Source organism: Pelodiscus sinensis, chromosome 18 (genome assembly GCF_052426305.1).
Source record: "Pelodiscus sinensis isolate ZL-2025 chromosome 18, ASM5242630v1, whole genome shotgun sequence".
NCBI lineage: Eukaryota > Metazoa > Chordata > Testudines > Trionychidae > Pelodiscus > Pelodiscus sinensis.
The window spans coordinates 31,313,869-31,335,542 of record NC_143069.1 but is presented as its reverse complement, the minus strand read 5'-3'; the positions used below and the strand labels follow the sequence as shown (position 1 = coordinate 31,335,542).

Sequence of the window (21,674 nt, the reverse complement as noted above, 5' to 3'; positions counted from 1 at the left end):
CTCGTCCCACCCTTGCTGGTTCTACTGTGACCCACGGAGCAACTCGTCCCACCCTTGCTGGTTCTACTGTGACCCACGGAGCAACTCGTCCCACCCTTGCTGGTTCTACTGTGACCCACGGAGCAACTCGTCCCACCCTTGCTGGTTCTACTGTGACCCACCGATCAGCTGGATGTAGTGATACTAATCTATTATGATCCATAGACCAGGCAAACCTGGGTCTAGCGCGATCTAGTGACTGACCCACCGGACCAGATCTAGAGATCTAGGAGCTGTCTTGGTCTCATGGGGTTCACTCTATCAAGGACCGGCATTGCTGAGCCCCATGGACCAGCAGGATCTAGCCAATGGCTGGGATCTGGCTGGACTGGCTCTGCCGAGGTCCAGGGATTGAGTGGTTCTGCTTAGATGGGGTCTGTCGCACTCCAGGCCTGTTTTGGACCCAGCATGGCCCCTGGTCCAGCGCAGGCTGGAGCCAGCCATGTCCAGGGATTGACTGCGGCTGCGGGGGGTGGCTGTGCAGCATGGGAACAGGGATCGGGGGGCGGCAGCAGCAGAAGGGGAGCCTCACCTTGCGGTCGCTCAGCCCTGACACCGTGTCCACGTACTCCTCCTGGATCATGAAGGCGGCCAGGTTGGCCGTGTAGCTGGCCAGGAAGATGACGGCGAAGAAGGCCCAGATCAGCACCATGATCTTGCTGGTGGTGCCCTTGGGGTTCTCCACCGGCACCGAGTTGTTGAAGACCAGAGCCCAGAGCAGCCAGATGGACTTGCCGATGGTGAACTTGGAACCCCCCGTGCCTGCAAAGCACCATGGGTGGGGCCAGTCCCCACAGAACCTCCTACCCCCTTTTCTACAGGCTTGCTCACACCCTCCCCTCCCGCAGCCCCTGCCAGCCCAGCCCTGCCGGTGCCCATCACTCCTGACCCACAGCCCCTGCCCTGGGCCTGCCCCCCAGCCCTGCTGGTGCCCCTCATTCCCAAACTGCAGCCCCTGCTAGCCCGGCCCTGCCACCCACTCCCACCCTGTAGGCCCTGCCAGCTCGGCCCTGCCGGTGCCCCTCCCTCCTGACCCACGGCCCCTGCCAGTCCAACCCTGCCGGTACCCCTCACTCCCAAACTGCAGCCCCTGCCCTGGGCCTGCCCTCCCCAGCCCTACCGGTGCCCCTCATTCCTGACCCACAGCCTCTGCCTGCCCAGCCTTGCCCCCCAGCCCCGCCGGTGCCCCTCACTCCCAAACTGCAGCCCCTGCCCTGGGCCTGTCCACCCCACAACACTACTGGTGCCCCTCACTCCCGCCCCGCAGTCCCTTCCTGTCCCCGGTTGGAGTGGGGGTAAGGGTGGGACTCACGCTTCCCCGCAGCCAGGCTGCGGTTATAACCCACAGGGCTGAAGTACTCGAAGATGAAGACAGTGACGGCCACCACGGTCAGGCACATGACGAACATCATTACCCAGACAGCTGGGCTGTAAGGCTCTGCGGGGGAAGGGGGGAGTCAGTGATCGGAGGCCTGGACTCTCGTCCCAGTGTGGTCTACTGGTCAGAGCAAAGGGCTGGGAGTCCTGGGTTCTCTCCATCTCCGGGTGGGGAGGGGAGTCTACTGGTTAGAGCAGGGAGGCCAGGAGCCAGGACTCCTGGGTTCCATTCCCCACCGCCCTCCTTGCTGGCAGAGGCTGGGGCCAAGTAGCTCTTCCCTACCACCAGGGCTCCTGCCCTGCCCCCCAGGATGCCCCCTAGTGGCGGTGGGCACTGACCCAGGAAGGCAGAGGGTGAGACGGTCCCGTTGCTCCGTGAGACCATGACGCTGATGCCCGTCTCCACAAAGGGCACGGAGAAGTCGATGATCTCGGAGCGTTCCTCGTTGATGGTCAGGGAGCCGATGGCCATGTCGGCGCGCAGGTAAAACACCTGGAGGGGCACCGAGGGGGAGGAGTCACGGAGGGGCCTTGAAAGGGGCATCCCCCCACTTGTATTGCCCCCACCTTCAGTGCTGGGAGGCCATACCCACTAAAACTCAGTTCTGGGGGGCTGCGGTGAGACCCCACAGCTCACAGGGCATTTCAGAGGGGGACTCAATCAGCTGAGATCCGGGAAGTCTCTGAAAGAAACCTGCAAGGTGCCTAGGGATTTCAAGCGGGAGGGCAGAAAAGCTGGGGGTCCCCAGGAAGGGGACATGGCAACTAACTTATAAGGGGTGGGAGCCAGGACTCTGAGGGTCTCTCTCTAGCTCTGGGAGAGGTGTGGTGCCTAGTGGTCAGAGTGAGGGCTGTGTTCTCTCTCATTTTTTAGGTCCATGTGCGGAATGAATTTTGTTAAGGGCACCAATACGGAGATGACGTACAACACACCACCTCTGTTATGGCGCTCAGAACAAAATTCATTCTTCACCTATTCTAGATGATATTTGGCAGGGGTGGGGCTGAGGGATTCGGAGCTTGGGAGGGGACCCAGGGTTGGGGGGAGGAGGGCTCTTGCTGCGGGATCCGGGGTGGGGCTGGGGATGTGGTGTTTGGAGTGAAGGAGGGGGTATGGCGTGTGGAGCAGGGCTCAGGGCAGGAGCACGGGGTGGGGCTGCAAGATCTGGGCAGGAATTAGGGCACAGGAGCTGGGGAGGTGACTGGGGCATCTGGCTCTGAACTGGGGCAGTTCCCACGGGGAGGGAAACTGAGCTTCCCTGAGCTCACCTGCCAGCACTGCACCCCCACAGCTCCCCTTGGCCGCAGAGCTTCCAGGCCCTGGCGGGGATGTGGCTCCAGCTGGGGTGGGGGGAGGAAGGGCAACACAGAGCCGCCTCCCCCCGCCAGCCAGGAAGGGCTGGCCCAGAATACAGGGGCTTTGCGAGCTGCAACCCAGGACCCTGAGCTTAGGGGGCACTCCTGTAACCCGGGGCCCTGGCCTGCAGCCCCTCCAGCTCTTTTCTTAATGTGACCCGGGCAATGGCAGCTCCCAGCTGGGGTGGGAGGAGCGCCCCTCCCCCAGCCATGGCAGCTCCGTGTGGGGCTTATTAGGCAGCTGCATGGCCGTGCTGCATAGAGGGAGCCTTGGGCAGGGGGCGCGGGGAGCCAGGAATGTAGGGTTCTCTCCCCAGCTCAGGGGTGGGGGCTGGGGACCGAGGGGTCTCACCTCCCCGATCATGCCATTCCAGACCCCGTCGATCTTCTTGCCGTGCTTGCCATTGGTGACCAGGTAGAGGTCGTAGGTGAAGCCGACGGTCTTAGCCAGGCGCTTGAGGATGTCAATGCAGAACCCTTTGCAGCATTTCTTCTCGAAGAGCAGCGGGTCTGTGGGGTGGCTGCGCAGGAGAGAGAAACAGGCGTGGGGGTGGACGCAGAGGGCAGCTGTTGGGGGGAAACTCACAGCAGCAGAGTCTGCATCTGGGGCACTGCCGCAGGGATGCTTGTAGCACTGAGGCACTTCTCTAGGAAGACTGCAACACTGGGAGCACTGCTGCTAGGAGGCTGGAAGCACTAAGGGCACTGCTATAGGAAAGCTCGCAGCAACGGGGGCACTTCTGTAGGGAAGCTCGCAGCGATGGGTGCACTGCCATAGGGAAGCTCGCAGCAATGGGGGCACTTCCGTAGGGAAGCTCGCAGTGACGGGCACTTCTGTAGGGAAGCTCGCAGCAACGGGGGCACTGCCGTAGGGAAGCTCGCAGCGACGGGGGCACTGCCGTAGGGAAGCTCGCAGCGACGGGGGCACTGCCGTGGGGAAGCTCGCAGCGACAGGGGCACTGCCGTAGGGAAGCTCGCAGCGACGGGGGCACTGCCGTAGGGAAGCTCACAGCAACAGGGGCACTGCCGTAGGGAAGCTCGCAGCGACGGGGGCACTGCCGTAGGGAAGCTCACAGCAACAGGGGCACTGCCGTAGGGAAGCTCGCAGCGACGGGGGCACTGCCGTGGGGAAGCTCGCAGCAACAGGGGCACTGCCGTAGGGAAGCTCGCAGCGACGGGGGCACTGCCGTGGGGAAGCTCGCAGCGACAGGGGCACTGCCGTGGGGAAGCTCGCAGCGACGGGGACACTGCCGTAGGGAAGCTCGCAGCGACGGGGGCACTGCCGTGGGGAAGCTCGCAGCGATGGGGGCACTGCCGTAGGGAAGCTCGCAGCGACGGGGGCACTGCCGTGGGGAAGCTCGCAGCGACGGGGGCACTGCCGTAGGGAAGCTCGCAGCGACGGGGGCACTGCCGTGGGGAAGCTCGCAGCGACAGGGGCACTGCCGTAGGGAAGCTCGCAGCGACGGGGGCACTGCTGGGCAGAGCTCTCACTGCTGCAGAGAAGCTCACAACAGCGGTACCTGTCGGTGCGGTTCAGCTGGTTGCGGCAGGGCACCGAGTCCCGGATGCAGGTGCCTGTGGCTGGGTCGATGTTCTCGACGATGACGAAGGGCCGCTCCTCCAGCGTGGCCACTGTCAGGTGCTGGTCGTCATCCACCGGCTGCAGGAACTTGCCGTAGCGCGACCACACTGGGTACTTCATGCGCAGGATCTGGTGCTCCCAGCTCCCCACCTGCACGGTCATTGGGCGGGAACATCACCCGGGGGTCCCTGTTTGGAGTCTGAGCCTGGGGCCTGCCAGATTCACCCGGCTACACTGGAGACACCCCAGAGTCACTGCAGCCCTCCCAAATCTTCCTCCCACACTTATCCCCAGTCTCCCTGAACCTGCCCCGCCCAGCCCCTCCTGACTCTCCCCAAACCTGCCCATCACACTCAGGCTCTGCCCCAAACCCATCTCCAAGCTCAACCCCAAAGCCACCACCAACCCACCAGCAGAGCCAGAGAGGTGGGGGCACTTTATTAGAGGGAGGGGCAGCAGGCTAGGACAGGGAGCTCTGGCAGGGGATGGGGCAAGGCTCCGGCAGGGGACTAGGGTGGGGAGTTCTGGCAAGGGGTGAGGCAGTGGGCTGGGGAAGGGAGCTCTGGCAGGGGGCAGGGCGGGGCAGGGCTCTGGCAGGGGGTGGGGCAGCGGGCTGGGGCAGGGAGCTCTGGCAGGGGGCAGGGCAGTGGGCAAGACAGGGCTCCGGCAGGGGCGGGTTGGACAGGCCAGGTACTCACCACCTCCCAGATGCGCTCCTTGTTGAGGGAAATGACGACCAGCGAGGGGTTGATGAGGTAGCCATCGGCGTTGAAGGAGAAATCCTTTTGCCCCCAGGTAATGTTCATGAAGTACCTGGCGGTGGGAGAGGGTTAGGGGGAACCCAGCACCCTCCGGCTTAGCTGCTGACCCTCTGCCTTCTTACGGAGCTTTCATAGGCTACTCCCTGGCCAGTGAGCCAGCCAGGCTCGGGCCCTGCAGCTAGCACCCCAAGCCCCATTTCCTCTTCTAGGCCGCTCTCCGGGGCACTGTGGGGTGCCAGGGATGTGTCCCCGCCCCCACTGGCTTGGTTCTGCTGGTTTGGGGTGAGTGCAGCTGGACTGGGCTGGGGTCAGTGGGGTTGGGTTCCACTGATGGGCAGATCTGCCCCCCGCATCCATACCAGTTGCGGTGGGATTGCTCATCTCCCCTACTGGGGCAGTTCTGTTCAGTTGGGCTGACGGAGGTGGGCTGGCCTTGTCGGCTTGTGGGGTGTTGGACTGGGTTTGCTGAGCTGGATTTACACTGATGGGCACCAGATTCCCATACATCTGCCCTGCCCCTCCTCCCCCCACTGAATTAGCTCTGGTGGATTGAGGGATGCAATAGTGCAGTCGATTAAGCGGTAAGCAAAAGCTGATTGGTTAATGCTACAGACTAGATGCCTTCCTCCTCCCCCCTTGCCAGTACATTTTTAGCAGGCTGGCCAGCAGCCCGGCTCAGTTCTGGCCAGCTCGCACCAGGAGCTCAGACCCCACCTTAGACAGGGGCTGCTGCCACTCCACGCTGCTGCCTCTTTATCAGAGGCAGCAGCACTGGGTGACTGGCAGCTAGTCCATGAGGGGAGCTGGCTTTTAAACTGACTCTCCTTGTGGACCAGTTCCTGCCTGGCCCCGCCCCCAGAGACTATAGAACAGTCGACTAACCGGTAAAAATCCATGAGGTTACTTGACAATTGAACAAATCGATATTTAACACCCCTAGTTGGGCTGGAACTAGAGATGGATGGGGTTGACGGGCCCCATGTTCTTGTAGCTCTTCCCCTCTGTCCGTGGGTGCAGGCCCTGCAGACCTGACCTGCCCCTCCCACCACTCACCGGTGGAGATTCTCGTGGATCTGGCTGAGGTTGGGCGCCCGGCAGTCATTGTTGAACTCTGGAATGAAGCCGTAGTCCCTGGCGAGGGCTTCGGCACCCTTGGCAATGATGGCCACCCCATTCTGGACACGATGGTGCAGATCGTCCCGCCAGCCAGCTGACAGCACCGTGAAGAGGCCGACAGGCAGGTGCTCCGGCATGTAGTCAGTGCCACCGAGGTTGGTGCCCACCATGAACCAAATATAGCCCGGCCCAGTGAGGCCGGCGTCCCGCGCTGCCCGGAAGACAGCCTCCGCTTCCTCGCGGGAGCAGTAGAGCAGGCGGATCTGGGCAGGGATCTCCCGTAGCTGGCGCTTGAGCCGGGAGCCATCCGGGTCATCAGTCAGGTTGAGGGTCAGGACGCCCCGGTGCTCCCAGCCAATGAAGCTGCTGTCGGTCAGCACCTCGATATAGTCCACGAAGTCCTCGTATCCAGGGAAGAGCGTGGTGATAACAGCGAAGGCCGTCCAGTCATACTCCTCCAGCACCTCGAACATCACCTGTAGCTGCTGCTCCGTTGATGAGCCGAGCTGCAGGAAGGTGGAGCCTTTCTCCTGAGCAGGGGGCAAAGGGTGCGGTCAGAGGGTGCTCCTCTGTCCCAACCTGCCGCCTTCTGCTGTCCCAGCTGGGGGCTCCCACCTCCCCGTTCTATCAGTGCCCCTCAGGCGTGGCCTGTAGCCACTGCTAGTCTGGCCCTGCACAACCCCTCCTCCTGCACTTCTGCTGAGGCATCTCACACCTACACCACAGCTTCTGGGCAATGCAGCCCCTGGACTTCCCCCTGTCCCTCCACAATCCCAGCCTCACACACACAGCCCATGGTGGGCACAGGGGCACGGCGGGGTGGGCTGAGAGAGGCTGCACTGGGTTAGACTTAGGATATGAGGTTGGGTTGGGTTATGTTGCTTGGTTTGGGTTGCACTGGGCTGGGCTGGATTGCTTGGATTGGGTCAATATGCTGGTTTCCATTATGGCGGGATGGACTGTGTTATATGGCATTGTGTAGGCTGATCTTTGTTGCATCCGATGGCTGGAATTAGGGTCAGGTTGAGTTGGTGAGATGGGTGAGGCGTGTAGGGATGGGTGTGGGGCTGGCAAGCCCCTCTCCGAGGGCGTGAGCATGAAGACCTCTCCCCCCCATTGATACCAATATTGGGCATTGGGTGGTGATGAGTTGAGCTGAGCTGCAGCTGGGTTGACTGTGAATGAATGGAGTGTGATTGAGGTTGGTTTGAAGAGTGATTGGGATGGTTTGACTGTGGTTTGGTTGGGTTTGTTCCCTCTAATCTTTTCCATTCATGTAAGGAATAAATTTGTATGTGCACCAAAGCAGGTGGAAACGTGCACCACAAGTAAAGCAAAAAACCCAGTTGTGGGCACTCTGCTAATCAGCTGGATGGCATTGACTCTCTCCTGTGCAGCTGCCCAAATGCACAGCTTACAAGGAACACGGTCAGGTTGGAGTTCAGTGTGGGCTGGTTGGGCCAGGGTTGGAATGAGTTCAGCATGGTTGGGATGGATTAGGATTGAAATTGGTTGAATATGGTGGGGTTAGGTTGAGCTGAGGGTGGTTGGGTTGGGGTTGGGTTGAATGTGGTTGGATTCAATGTATTGTGCATTGGTTAGGGGTTGGGTTGAGTGTGGTTGGTTAGGGATGGGCGGAGTTGAGCTGAGGGTGGTTGGAGTTGCATTGGATTGACTGGGGTTGGTTTGAGGTGGATGGAGTTGAGCTGAGAGTGGTTGGGGTTGTGTTGGGTTGAATGGGGTTGGATTGAATTGACTGTGGATTGGTTTGGGGTTGCGTTGAGTGTGGTTGATTTGGGATGGGTGGAGTTGAGCTGAGGGTGGTTCGGTTGGGTTGAGTGTGGTTGGATTGAATTGACTGTGGTTTGGTTAGGGGTTGGGATGAGTGTGGTTGGTTTGGGGTGGATTGGGATTGAGTATGGTTAGGTTGAGTTTCAAGGTTGGTTTGTGATGGGTTGGGTTGAATTGGGTTCAGCTGATGGCATTGGGTTGGGATTGGGTTGGGTGTGGTGGGTTTGGGTAGGGTTTGGCTTTGCTCAGGGTGGGTAGGGGTTGGGTGTGTTCGGGTTGGGTTCAGGTTGGCTGTGCTCAGGTTGGTTGGGTTAGGGTTGGGTTGAGTGTGGTGGTTTGGGTAGGGGTTGGCTTTGCTCAGGTTGGGTAGGGGTTGGGTGTGCTCAGGTTGGCTGCGTTCGGGTTGGGTTTGGGTTGGCTGTGCTCAGGTTGGGTTGAGTATAGTGGGTTTGGGCAGGGGTTGGCTATGCTTGGGTTGGATTCTGGTTAGGTTGAGTGTGGTGGGTTGGGTTGGGGTTGGGTGTACTCAGGTTGGGTTTGGGTTGGCTATGCTCGGGTTGGGTTGAGTGTGGTGGGTTGGGTATGGGGTTGGCTGTGCTTGGGTTGGGTTGAGTGTGGTGGGTTGGGTGGGGGTTGGCTGTGCTCAGGTTGGTTTTGGGTTGGCTGTGCTTGGGTTGGGTTTGGGATGGCTGTGCTTGAGTTGGGTTGAGTTTGATTTTGCTGGATCGAGGTGAGCATGATCATGTTAAGGCTGAGTTTGGGCACAGGGGTAGGGATAGGGATAAGCACATGGCAAAGGAGAGCAGGTTTCAAGCCCAGTGACCCCCCCCCAAACCTTCGGTGTGAGCACGATGGCCGAGCCGCCATTGATGCCGATGATGGGCACTGAGGTCTGAGCTGAGATGAAGTCCAGGATCTGAGCCACAGCCTCGGTGCGGGTGTCATCCTCGAAGACCACGCCATGGATGCGCAGGGAGGAGAGAACGTCACATAGGCGCACGATGAGGCTGCGGGGGTTGGTGTCATTGAGCAGCACCGAGACGGGGTTCACCTCCATTGAGAAGTTGCGGAAGGCAGTAGGCGCAAAGCGGGTGCTCTCAGGAGTGTAGGACGAGCCGCTGAAGATGATGGCCACGTTGAGGGAGCGCGGCCCGTCAGGGCGCAGATCCAGGAAGGGGCTGGCGCAGGCCAGAGCCAACACAAAGAGCATCCTAGCAGCGGGGGGGCCAGGGGACAGGCTCATCTCGCAGGGCCTCAGCACTTCCCCTGCATTGTACCGGGAAGGGGGGTTCCAGGGGAGGGACACGGGGACACGGGGGGTGCATAGGTGAGGGGGGGCATGTAGGCGCAAGGGGGGGGCAGCAATGAGGTGAGGGGAGCAGGGGGATGAGAGAGGAGGGAGGAATCAGCGGGAAGGGAGAGGGAGAAGGGAAGCAGAAGAGGGTATAAAGGGGGGATGGGTGGGGAAGGAGGCAAAGGGGGCAGGAAGGATCGAGGTAAAGAAGAGAAAGAAAAGGAAAGAAAGAGAATTAGGCTCATGGATGGGAGCTGGTGCCCCCTAGAGGGGAACGGCTCCATATCCCCATTCCCTGCCCCCCTGAGCCTGCCAGGCCCTGCCTGGGGGCTGGATGAGACCCCCTTCAAGAGGCCAGGTACTGCTTGACACCCGTCTGCACCAGTTACAGCCTGGGTCCCAGACTGGCCCTCCCACCACTGTGTGTTAGGTTGGCCCCCACCAGTGGGCCACAGGCCAACCCCCAACCAGTGTGCCCCATGCTTGTCCCCCAACCATTGGGCCTCACACCAGCCTTCCACCCGTCAGGCTGCCACGGGTCTAGTTTTCAACGGGAAGGTCCGGATGAGAGAGGAGCTGCAGTGTGTCCGGTCAGTGTGCTGATCCCCCCCGATTCACCTCTAGACCCCTCGGAATCTGCCCCCGGAGTCACTGTCCCATCCCTCTCCGTTCCTGGCATTCACCGCCGTGCTGCACCAGCAAAGACTGGTTATGCCAAGAACGCAGGCAGCCCACAAGACCTCCGCACCCTCGGGGAAAGGGCACGCCAAGCACCTCGCACACGCAGCCACACACGTGCGGTAGCACACGCCTGGGCTCTTGCACAAACGGCTAAACACCCGCACTTACCCGCCTACACTCCATGCATGCCAAAGGGACTGTGACACTGTATCCTGGGCTGGATGGGCCCATGGGAGGGGCAGGATTCTGGGGCAGAGGGTCCCATGGCCAGCTTGGAGCAGGCGGCTCTCTGCCTGTGCTGTCTGAGCGAGGTGGAGGACTGCCAGTCTGGCAGGGCCTAAGGGCCCAGCTACACCCATTGGCCTAGGGGGCAGGGGCAAAAACTGAGAGCACTCCTCCCCCAATCAGTCCCATCTCCCAGACCCATTACCCCAGTTCCATCCCACCCCTTCCATGTCCACACATGGCTCCCACCTCATTCAGGCTGGGAACCTGACGCCCCACCCCAAGAAGCAGCCACTTCAGTGGAGACATTGGAACAGGAGCCAAGACTCCTGGGTTCTCTCCCTGGCTCTGGGAGGGGGGAGGGGTCTAGTGGTTTAAGTTGCTGTATTAGGTCCCTAGGAAAGAGAGGCTCTCTGCCCCATTCCCGCCCCCTGAGCCGGCCAGTCCAGGAACCAATGCCCCCGAGGAAGGAGAAGTCCCTGTCCCATTCTCCACCCCCTGAGCCAGCCAGTCCCTGCCCTGGTGCCAGCGAGGAGCCAGCACCCCTTAGCCAAGAGAGGCCCTGTGCCTCACCCCCTCCTGTGTTGTCTGGTTAATGGCACATTCCTGCTGTCCCACAGCTGGCTCTGGGGGGCGGGAAGGCGCTAACATAAGGTGCTGATTAGCAGAGTAAACTGCCGGCCCTGATTATCCGTCCGGGAATAGAAACACTTTCACTGATTGCCAGCTCCGGAAATTACAGCCTCATAAACGATAATAGATTCCATAGATCCTGGGTTTAACCCCCCCAATGCCACCATGCAGAGCCATGAGCCCATCTACCCCAGTATCCCGCCTTGTTCCTGCCACCCCTGATCAGAGCCATGGTCCATCTATCCTGGTATCCCACCCTGTTCCTGCCCCCCGATCAGAGCCACGGGCCCATCTACCGCAGTATCCTGCCCTGTCCCTCCCATCCCTAGTCAGAGCCATGAGCCCGCCTACCCTGGTATCCCGCCCTCTCCCTTCCCCTCTCCCCACCAGCAGAACCATGGTGCACACACACATACACAGTCATCGCTCCAAAATGCTGGAAGATACATTCCAGTGCTTCCCGAAAAATTTAACCCCCAAACCTACCCCTCAGCCCTGCCTGCGCCCCAGTAGATACACACATCCCACAGCGCTCAGCTGGAGGAAAACAGACAGAGGCATCCTAGATACACACACCAGTGCATTCTCCTCCCAGAGCTGGGTATAGTCCTGGCTCTCAACCACTCCCCTGTTCTAACCACTAGGCCCCACTCCCCTCCCAGGGCTGGAGAGAGAAGCCAGGAGTCCTGCCAATCGAGCCAGCCAGTCAGCCAGTCCCGCTGCATGAGTCCTCATTCATCTGCTGTCTCTGCTCTCACCCCCCCCTTTTCCCATCCTCGCCTCGCCCCCCCGCCCTTCCACTGCGCCTGCTGGAAGTGTATTGATTTCCTCTCCCCCCTGGGGCCGCGCCGCCGCGCTGGCCTCTCTCGCTTTCATTCTTTCCTGTCTCGCTCACGTCTCAGCTGGAGGGAAACATGGAGCCCTACATGGCCCTGGGGCGCTGGGACATGCAGCCACCCACCTGCAGGCCCTGCTCCCCACCCCAGATGGGCCATGGCCGCACCGCGTGAGGGGTTCCCAGTTATCCAGCTCCCCACCCCAGAGGGACCATGTCTCAGTGCTGTATACTCAAACCCAGCTTCCCATCTCAAAAAGGCCAGGACTCTGCTCCAAGCAAGGGGTCCCCTGAGGAGCTGTGTCCCAGAGCTGGGTGAGGGCTCCCCGGAAACCCAACCCCATGCCCACCCCAGAGGGGCCACGTCTCAGTGCTGGGTGAGGGGTACTGTATACCCAGGCCCACCACTGCACACTACAGGAGCCATGGCTCCAAACCTGCTGCCCCATCTCAGAGGGGCTGTGACTCACTATCAGGTGCCCAGATATCCAGCCCCCCACCTCAGAGGGGCCATAACTCGCTGCGGGGTGATGGGGGGGCCCCTGTCCCACTGGGGGGGCCACATCTCAGTGCTGAGTGCCCAGGGTAGAGGCTGTATCTTTTGTGCAGTCAGGGAGCAAAGGGACTTTTTTCTGGTGGTTCTTTCTCTCTGTCTCCCTCTGCCCCCTCCTCCCTCTTTTCTGGATCCCAATCAAGGGGCTGGTCTCACTCGCTGCAGCTGGTTCAGATCAGCCATGGCAGAACAGCTAATAGCCCGGCTCTCTGCTTCTACCAGGGCAGGGGAAACAGTCTCATAAATACCTATTAGAGGGTTATTCTGGGAACTAGAGCAGGGAGTGGGGTGGGGGGATCGTGCCAGAGAGCTGGGCGGGGGGAGAGGAAAACAGGCAGACAGAGGCCTTGGGGAGATGAGGGAGATGGGCGGAGGGACAGACAAGGGAACAGGCAGAGACATGAAAAGACAGGAGAAAGGATGGACAGAAGCAGGTGGAAGGATGGACAAGGGGACAAGTAAAGGGATGCACAGAGAAACAGGCAGAAGGATAGACAAGGGGATGGTTGGAGGGATGGACAGAAAAACAGGTAGAGGGATGGACAAAGGGACAGACAGACATGGACAGAGATAGGTGGAGGAATGGACAGAGGGACAGATGGAGGGATGGACAAGGGGACAGGTAGAGGTATGAACAGAGATATAGAAGGCAGGATGAACAGGACAGGCAGAGATGGATGGAGAGACAGGCTGCCTGTTGCTGAAGTGTCAAGTGGTGCTGTTTGATAGTGAGTACAGTGCTATGCATTGGCTGTAATATCAGTGTACCTTCCTCACACCTCTAATCCGAAGTTTCTGTAGTGTAGTTATAGCGTGATAGGACACTTGAGTTGTGTAGCTCTAGTCTGTACAAATATAGACACTGTGAGACCGTGTATTAGGGAAATACGTAAATACAGCCTGAAAATCTGATGATATGCACCTACAGTGAGAACGTGAGTTTATTATGTTGTGTAGGTACAGTGTGAAGATGGGTAACTGTAATGTCTGTGTTAATGTCTGTGTTATTGGAGTTTGTGAGTGTGTTTTATATGGAGGTGTAACCACCGTGGGAAATGTAAGTACACCATGACTTTGCATTGTTGCTGGTGCATAGGCACAGTCTGTGGATGTATGGATACAGTCTGAAAATATATTAGATTGTATTGTAAGTACAGTGTGGAGGGATGTAGGTGTCAGCGCAGTGGGAAAGTATGTAGCTTCTGCCTGACAGTAAAAAGTTGTGTCCCTACATTGTGAACATGTGTAGGTACAGCCTGAAAATGCATTTATAGACCATGTATTGGTAGATAATGGTGTATAGTTACACTGAGGATGGTTGTACGGATTGTCTGGACAGGTGTGTAAAGACAGAATAAAGGGGTGAAGCTCCAGCATGAAAGCATGTAGGCACAGTCTGAGGGTATTTATGAGGATATGTAGCTCCCATGTGAAGGTGTTTTTATGATGGGTGGAGGGACAGACAAGGGAACAGGCTTGACGGGTGTAGGTTGTGTGTGTGTGTGTGTGTGTGTGTGTGTTACAGTCAGAAAAGATGTGCAGCTACAGCATGCCAACGTGTAGGTACAGCATATTTATGAGGGTGTGGTGGCACAATCTGAACATCGTGTGTCTCTCAGAGCATATAAAGTTACATTTCTCAAGACACTCTCTCTGCACTCGTGTAATACTGCTGGCAGAGTTGCGACATGCAGAGTATATTGGGTGGGTTGTTGACTACATGCCATATTGGCCATGTGCACAGATGCACTGTCATTTGTAGAGTCACATTCTGTCCCTCGCTACGAGTGGCTCTGACTGACGTCAATTGGTTGAACATGCCAAAATCTCCTGAACTTCACTGAAATTCACACTGCTCCCATGTGACAGCAGAACCCGTGTGGCAGTGTTCCCTGTAAGCTGTGTGCTTGTGCGACCACTCAGGAAAGACTCCAGTGCTACCCAGCTGATTAGCAGAGGGCCAACTGCTAGATTTTGCGTTTCTTCTGGTGGTGCACATTTGCACATGCCTTGGTGCACATACAATTTATTCTGCACATGGATGGAAAAAATCCACACATGGATGGAAAAGATTAGAGGGAACATTGCCATGTGGGAAGGCCACCCCAGGAGGAAGGGAATGGCTGTTTTGTTCTCACCGAGTGACAGCCAAATGTGAATACAATACAGCTAGCTACAGGGGTCAATGTCCAGCCCTCAGACAGAAGCTGCAAAGCCCAATTCAGGGCCCATGATCTAAATATCAAAGGCTTGCATCCAACTGTGTATGTGTTGAGTGTGTATGTGAGAGAGTGTGAGCGCCTGTATCTGGGCTCTACATCTGACTGTGCACACACTATCATCTGTCTCTGGGTTCTGTATTTGACTGTGCATGTGTGTGACTACCTATTAACTGTATGATGGGAGTGTGTGACTGTCTGTCTCTGGAGCTCTGCATCTGACTGTGTGAGTATGTCTGCCTGTCTCTGGATTTTGCTTGCGATGGGAGCATATGGAATCTGACTGTATGCACAGAAGTCTCTGGTATCTCTTCATGAAGGGTATGTGGGTTTTGGCTGTGAAAGCACCTGCCTCTGAGTATCTCCTTGCAGGGAAGTGAGTGGTGGGGGGCTGGTTCTGATTATGCATCTGTGCCTGTAGGGATTGACTTGTGCCAGGATATGTGTGTGCTCTGACTGTGAATGTCTCTGGGATCCCTGTGGAAGAGGGGGTGTATTCCCCCCAACAGTTCCTTGCTTCTTAAACATTGGTGGACGGACAGAGGGGTTGGCAGACCCAGGAGTCCTGGTATTTCTAAAGGGAAAGCCGAGGATGGAGACCGAGAAATCCAGGTGCCCCAAGCCAAGTGTGATCCCTGAGAATAGGACCTAAGAGCCTGTGTGGGTGTCTGAGAAGAAAGGGGGTAACTTTGAGCGGGGAGGTCAGAGGACCCAGGAGTCCAGATGCCCCAGAAAGGAGGTAAGTTCAGAGGACAGGGTTGAGGATTTGTTGGGATGTGGCCCGGGGTGCCCATTGGCACTAAGAAAGAAAGAGCAATGTTGGCAGATGATATGCCAGATTATGCCAAGGCCCCTGGGCCTTACTGAACACTGACAAATGCATTGCTGGAAACTGGTCTGGCTCACCAGCATGTTCCCAGTTGCGTGAAAGGCATTAGATGTTACCAAGATACATTTGGCCTTTATGAAATGTTTGGGAGTCACTGCCGGTTTTAATCTCACCTGTGACCCCTGGGTCCCACCTTCTGAAGTAACCACCCTTCAATGATAAACATGTTTGCTTTGAAACTGGGAACACCCCCCCGCCCCAAGTCAGGAGAGACCCAGATCACCCCAACAGGCATTGCCTCCTGCTTAACCCACATAGGCCAATGGACCCCAGGGGAACCGTTCTGGAGCATCATGGGGCAAAATACTTTGGTGACTGCTCCCCCCACATCATATCCCAATTTTGAACTCTGGGGGGACAGAATAAAAATGCCTGAGCAGAAGACAGTTGTGGCTGCTTGGTGCTCACAGCAGGCAGTATTTCTGAACACAAGCGAGGGATCCCTACGATAATTGGCTTGGACGACTCCTCAAGGACATACGGCACTTGCCCATCAGAGCACCTGCAATCAGCTCCTGGGAGGGCTGATGAGAATCTCTGCCAGGCCCCATGGAAGGGGCAGGGCTTTGGGCAGAAGGGGTGAGAGTGGGGCTAGCCTGCCCAGCCAGCCCTTCAGCACAGCAGAGGCTGCAGGCCACTGGGGGCTGGGGTGGGGATTTAAAGGGCCTAGTGGCAACCTTTTCAATCGCTGGGCCCTGGGGCAGCCTCCCCTTTGCTCTCCCTGTCTCCTGGAGGGTATGTCTACACTAGCTCATTAGTTCGAGCTAGGTAGGGTAATTAGGGCGAGCGGAGTTGCAAACGAAGCCCAGGATTTAAATATCCCAGGCTTCATTTGCATGTCCCGGGCGCCGCCATTTTTAAATCCCCCTTAGTCCGAACTCTGTGCCCGCGGCTACATGCGGCACGGAGTAGGTAGTTCGAATTAAAGATCCTAATTTGAACTACCGTTACATCGGCGGCACCCGGGAACATGCAAATGAAGCCCGGGATATTTAAATCCCGGGCTTCGTTTGCAACTCCGCTCGCCCTAATTACCTTACCTAGCTCGAACTAACGAGCTAGTGTAGACATACCCGGACTCTAAGCCTAGAAGTGTTGGAAGCCCCTTAAAAGAGGGTGGCTGGCATCTGAACTGTGGCCCCGCCCTGTCCCCTGGCTCTGCCCCCTCTCTGCCTCTTCACCCAAGGCTCTGCTGCCACTTCTTCCCCCCCAAATATGCCCCCACCCCCCATGCTCGCTCCTCTCCAACCTCTTGCTCCCGTCACTTATCCTGATGGCTGATAAAACCTGATGGGGCATGGCCCTCTGGCCCCTCCGTTCCAGGCCCCTGCTGAAGACTGTATCTCATTCGTACGTGTTCACCTGCTGTATCCTTTGTCAGCTGCTCTGTGTCGTCTCCCTAGTTAATCAAACTTTACTTGGCTTATTCCAAGATTGGCTACAGGCGTTGTCTTTGGTGAGAGCTCTCTCAGATGCAACTGATGTGGAGTAAGCGACTGGGCCTTGGGGAATATTGCTGCGAGTTTTGGTCTACGGGACTGTCTGTCGCAAGGGCTGGCTTGCTGGGGTGGCAAAACAGACCGGTGCCCCCAGTAGCACAGGCAGTGGCTCTGTGTTAAGGTTGTTGTAGGGCTCAAGGTGTTCACGCCAGGTATGGGGCTGATGCAGTCGAATTACAGCATTCACAACCAGCCTGAGGTTCGCTCCCTGTTTTTTGACAGTCTGCCCAGAGGTGTGTATGCATGGCCATGAACCACTCCAGACTGTGTGATGGAAAGAAAGATGCCCCAAGGCAAAGGGGAACAAAGGGATGTGGGGGGCAGATTCTGGGAAGGGAGTGAGGGGTAGAACAGTTAGAATGAGGGGTGGGCATCAGGACTCTGGGGTTCCAATCCCAGCTCCCTCTGTGACCTCAGGTGAGACTCTTCCCTTCAGTGTGTCTCAGTTTCTCTTGCTATGAAACAGGGAGAGTGCTAGCTCCCAAGGAATTGTGACATTTCTTCCTTCACCTCCAGACAGGCAATGATTATTATAATGACCAGCTGAGAAAGCACTCCCATTTTATCCTGCTGCCACTCAAATTCTTCTTGCACCTCCTCCGGGTACACCCTCCTATAGGGCCCAGGGATAGGGATTGTCCTGCCCCCGCTGAGGCCCCAAACTCTTGAGTAATGAGCACTATTCTATACGGACTGGCAACCTGATTTGGGACATGCAACACAACCCCCCCTCACATAGCAATGAGTTCAATGTATCACTCCAATGGACTCCATACCCACAGAGCTCCTTGTCTCATAGGTCCTGGTTATATGGGCCATTCCAATGGATTGCTCCACCTCCACAGAACTGCCTCTTGCATAAAGGCTGGTTATATGGACTGTTCAGGCACACTGCTCTATCCAAGCTCTTGCAAAGAATCTACCAACCTGTATAGACCACCTACTCCATGCCAGGCATACAACACATATACCTCTAGCATAGTGACTGGTTCATCAGACCACTCACATGGACCAATCCATGCCCATATACTCCTATGACACACAAATGCTACTTATATAGATTGTACATACACACTGATCCATCCCCACACAGCACTCCTTGTATAAAGACCAGATATATGGACCACTCCACTCATACAAAGTCCACCCTTGCCCAGAGACTGGTTATACAGACTTCTCCATCCAAGCCCTTGCACAGAGATTGCTTCTCCATACATATCAGCTATCCAATACCAGGCACCCAACACAAAACCCTCTAGAATAGAGATTGGTTATACAGACCACTAATATGGACCACTCCAATCCCACAGAACTCCCACTTCAACAGTTCCACCCTCATGAAACCCTCCTTTGCATAGAGGTTGCAGATTATATGGACCACACCTATGGACAGCTCCACCTGTCTAGATGCAGCTGGACAGACCCCATCACTCGTAGATACTGGTCGTATGGATTGTCCCAGCTTCACAGCTCATCCACGTATACAGACCACTTATATGAACCACTCCACCCTTACAATGCTCTTTAGTTGCATGGAGAGTGGGTTAGATGGACTCCTCATAGAGACCACTTATATGGACCACTCAATCCTGCTGTAGCCCCTTCTATTATAGAGGCTGCTTATATGGACCATTCAACCCCTCCATTGTAGAGACCAATTATATGGGCCAATTTCATCGAAACTATCTTGGAGATCCTCACCAAATCTCTTAAGGACACTTCTACTTCTACAGACAAGAGGCAGCCTACCTGCATAACAACTGCCTCTGTGGACTGGAGCTTGTAAATGGACCAGCATCCAGCCTAAAGGAAGCCCTGTTTGTCTGCCTCAACACTGCACCTTGGGCTTGCTATGCTTCCTGCTGGTCTGCTTCCCAACTCCACTCAGGACAGGGTATATGGACCAGCCATGTATGGAAGTAAGTGGGTGCAATGCTGAGAACTAAACCAGTACTCATTTCACATGGAACAGGTGGCAGGACCAAGGGAATGCTGTGATCTTCAGTTCACCCAAGTGCCTGCCTCAAAGGCGGGGAAAGGGGGGGTAATGGTGCTCCAGACCATCTGCTCTTTGGGAAAGGCAACTGGGATGCCCCAAATCCTGCTCCATCATGGCGAGCCAAATGCCCCTGGCAGAATTAGAGATCAGCCCCAGAGAACGGGGACAAGACAGTCACATCACTGTGGATCTGTGGGAGATAGATAGATAGATAGATAGATAGATAGATAGATAGATAGATAGATAGATAGATAGATAGATAGATAGATAGATAGATAGCTTCCACTTCTATGGATGGATGGATGGATGGATGGGGGCTGTGTCTGCGGATGGTTAAATAGATAATGAAAGAGAAATTCTCTTTGCTGCTTGACAGCCAAATGGCCTCTGCACAGCCACAAGCCACTCTCACAGCCCAGAAATGCACAATCCATCTGTGCCTATTGCACCTCTGCATAATAACCTCTGTGGGTGTGTGTCAGGGAGGCTGTGTCTGTCTGTGTCAGGGTGTCTATTTATGTGTCTTGAGTGTGTGTCAGGATATCTTTGTCAGGATGACTGTCAGAGTGCCTGTGTGTATGTTGATATATGTCTGTGGGTGTCTGTATGTGTGAAGGTGTTTATTTGGGTGTCTCAGTATGTCAGGGTGTCTGTGTATGTGTCAGGGTCAGGGTAGCTGTCAGGATGTCAGGGTGTGTGTCAGGGTCAGGGTAGCTGTCAGGGTGCCTCTGTGTGTGTCAGGGTCAAGGTGTTTGTGTGTGTGTCAGGGGGGCGTGTGAGGGTATCTGTTTGTGTCAGTGTGTTTGTATGTTCCAGGATGTCTGTTTGTGTGTCAGGGTGCGTGTGTGTCAGAGGGTGTTTGTGTGAATGTTTTGGGGTGCCTGTGTGCCTGTCAGTGTGTGTGTGTAAGAGAGAAGGGGGGCCTGAGTGTGTCAAAGGGTGTGTGTGTCACAGGGTGTGTGTCAGGGTGGGAGTGTGTCTCAGCCCTAGCCCAGGAAGAAGGGGAAGCCTCTTACCTTTTCATGACACCTCCGTTGCACAGCAGGGCTGGGAGCTCAGAAACCTCTGCAGTAAAGCCGGAGCCGTGCAAAATCCGGAGCGACACCCGCTCCGCAACCCGGGCAGCGGCGGATTCCCATTCCTCCCCCCACTTTGTCGTCCCTAGAGAAAACCCAGGCTAAACCCCCGCACGGGGAAAGCTCCCAGGAGGCGACATCGCCCCCCCCCCTCCCGCCGCCCCCCGTCTGTCCCTCCTCAAGGTTGCAGCAGCTCCCGCTCCGCCGCCCGGCAGCCGCTACACATGTTGCATCCGAAGTTAGCGCGATGCCAAACGCGTCTGGTGCGGCTCCGGCCGCCCGGAGCCCCGATCTCCCCCCCACCAGCTTTTCCGGCAGGGGGGCGGGGGGCCTCTCCTCTCCTCCTTCCAGAATGGCCGATCCGCCGGCCGGTGTCTCCTCCCTGCTCGCCAGGACACCGGTTGGCTGTTTTTTCCCCTTCCCCTTGGGTCACCTTTCTCCGTGCGCCCGGGGAGCGCGCAATGGGGACGGGGGGAGGGGGCTGAAGGAGGGGAGCGGGTGGTTTGACTCCTCTAACGCAGAGCTACACCCGCCCCGGCTCGCTCTTACACACACCCGCCTGGGACACACACACACTCACACACACACAGCGCCAGGGTCATTAACATTCACAGCCCATCGCCGCCCAGCCAGGCGAGCGCAGGTTGGAGCCCGGCGCTGCGGGCCCGGCTTGACTGAAGCGAAGGGGCCCCAATCCAGCCATCGCCGGAGGAAGGGGGTGTGTGAGTGGGGGGCGCAGGCATCACCCCTGTAATTAAACTGGGGGGGGGGCTGTGAAGGGAAAAGGATGGAGCGCAATGGGAGGGGAGAGCGTGGAGCAAAAAGGGGGAGTACTGGGGGGAAGATATAAATATCCCTTCCCCCCACAAATCTCAACCCTCAGCCCTGCTGGCTAGTTCCCCCTCCTCCTGCGGAGCAGAGCAGGAGAATGAGAGAAAGTAAGCAGGTGAGGGGACAAGGATTGTCCAAGGGTGTATGTAAGGGGGGGGGGGAGTGTGAATGCCGGTGTGCACCGGATGCATGTGTCAGAGAGGTATGTGCATGTGTGTGTGGGGAGGAGGGGTGTCCTAGGCATGTATGGCTCAGAGGGTTTGTGTGTGCAGTGTAAGGGATGTATGTCAAAGGGGGGGGCAAGGTACCCAAAGGTACATTCCCTTCCCTCCTCCATTCCCGGAGGAGTCCAGCCCAAGGTACCCAAAGGTACATTCCCTTCTTCCTCCATTCCTGGAGGGGCCCTAGCCCGAGGTACCCAAAGGTATATTCCCTTCCCTCCTCTACTCCCGGAGGGGCCTGGGCCCGATTTGCCCTGCAGCACTTTGTCAGCTGTGCTAACAACCGGCCTTGCAAGCTAAGCAAGGTCTAGGAAGTGAGGAGAGTGGAGGCAAGACCAGGGGGTTGGCGAAGGGTTGACCTCTAAGGGGCGGGAGTGGCTGGGCTAGTCTTCCCTTTACAGTGCCTGGCTGTTCCTAGAGGCCCTGGTGCAGAAGAGGGGCATTCCCCTGTCAGTGAGCCCTGAACCAAAGGGGTACTATGCAATGGGGAGGAGGGGTCTCAGAAGCTTGCTGGCTGATGGTGAAACACCCCCTCTGTAATTTCCTTAAGATTCAGAAAGAGAAAGAAGAGTGTAGAGGTTTAACCCTATAGTCTGGGGTGGGGTGGGAGGGCAGAACCCTAGGGTCACTATGGGGTAGGTATTTACAAAAAGATCACCCACCCAGGACAAACTACCAGGGGAGAAAAACGCCCCCT

General features: G+C 57.1%; 1 protein-coding gene across 3 annotated transcripts in view; it reads right to left on the bottom strand.

Moving 5' to 3' along the window:
• Positions 1–21,674, bottom strand: part of GRIN2D (glutamate ionotropic receptor NMDA type subunit 2D) — a 34,198-nt gene that overhangs the window by 12,357 nt on the left and 167 nt on the right. The window contains exons 1-9 of one of the 3 annotated variants that reach the window (XM_075915495.2): positions 19,866–21,556; positions 8,858–9,288; positions 6,169–6,761; positions 5,053–5,167; positions 4,293–4,504; positions 3,125–3,293; positions 1,756–1,909; positions 1,352–1,477; positions 572–801 (exon numbers count right to left, since the gene is read on the bottom strand). In XM_075915495.2, coding sequence (XP_075771610.1) covers positions 572–801; positions 1,352–1,477; positions 1,756–1,909; positions 3,125–3,293; positions 4,293–4,504; positions 5,053–5,167; positions 6,169–6,761; positions 8,858–9,265 — 2,007 coding nt within the window. In that variant the 5' untranslated portion in view covers positions 9,266–9,288; positions 19,866–21,556. Of the gene's footprint in view, positions 1–571; positions 802–1,351; positions 1,478–1,755; positions 1,910–3,124; positions 3,294–4,292; positions 4,505–5,052; positions 5,168–6,168; positions 6,762–8,857; positions 9,289–19,865; positions 21,557–21,674 lie in introns of those variants that run through there. The other 2 variants (XM_075915496.2, XM_075915497.2) reach the window with 2 other exon arrangements.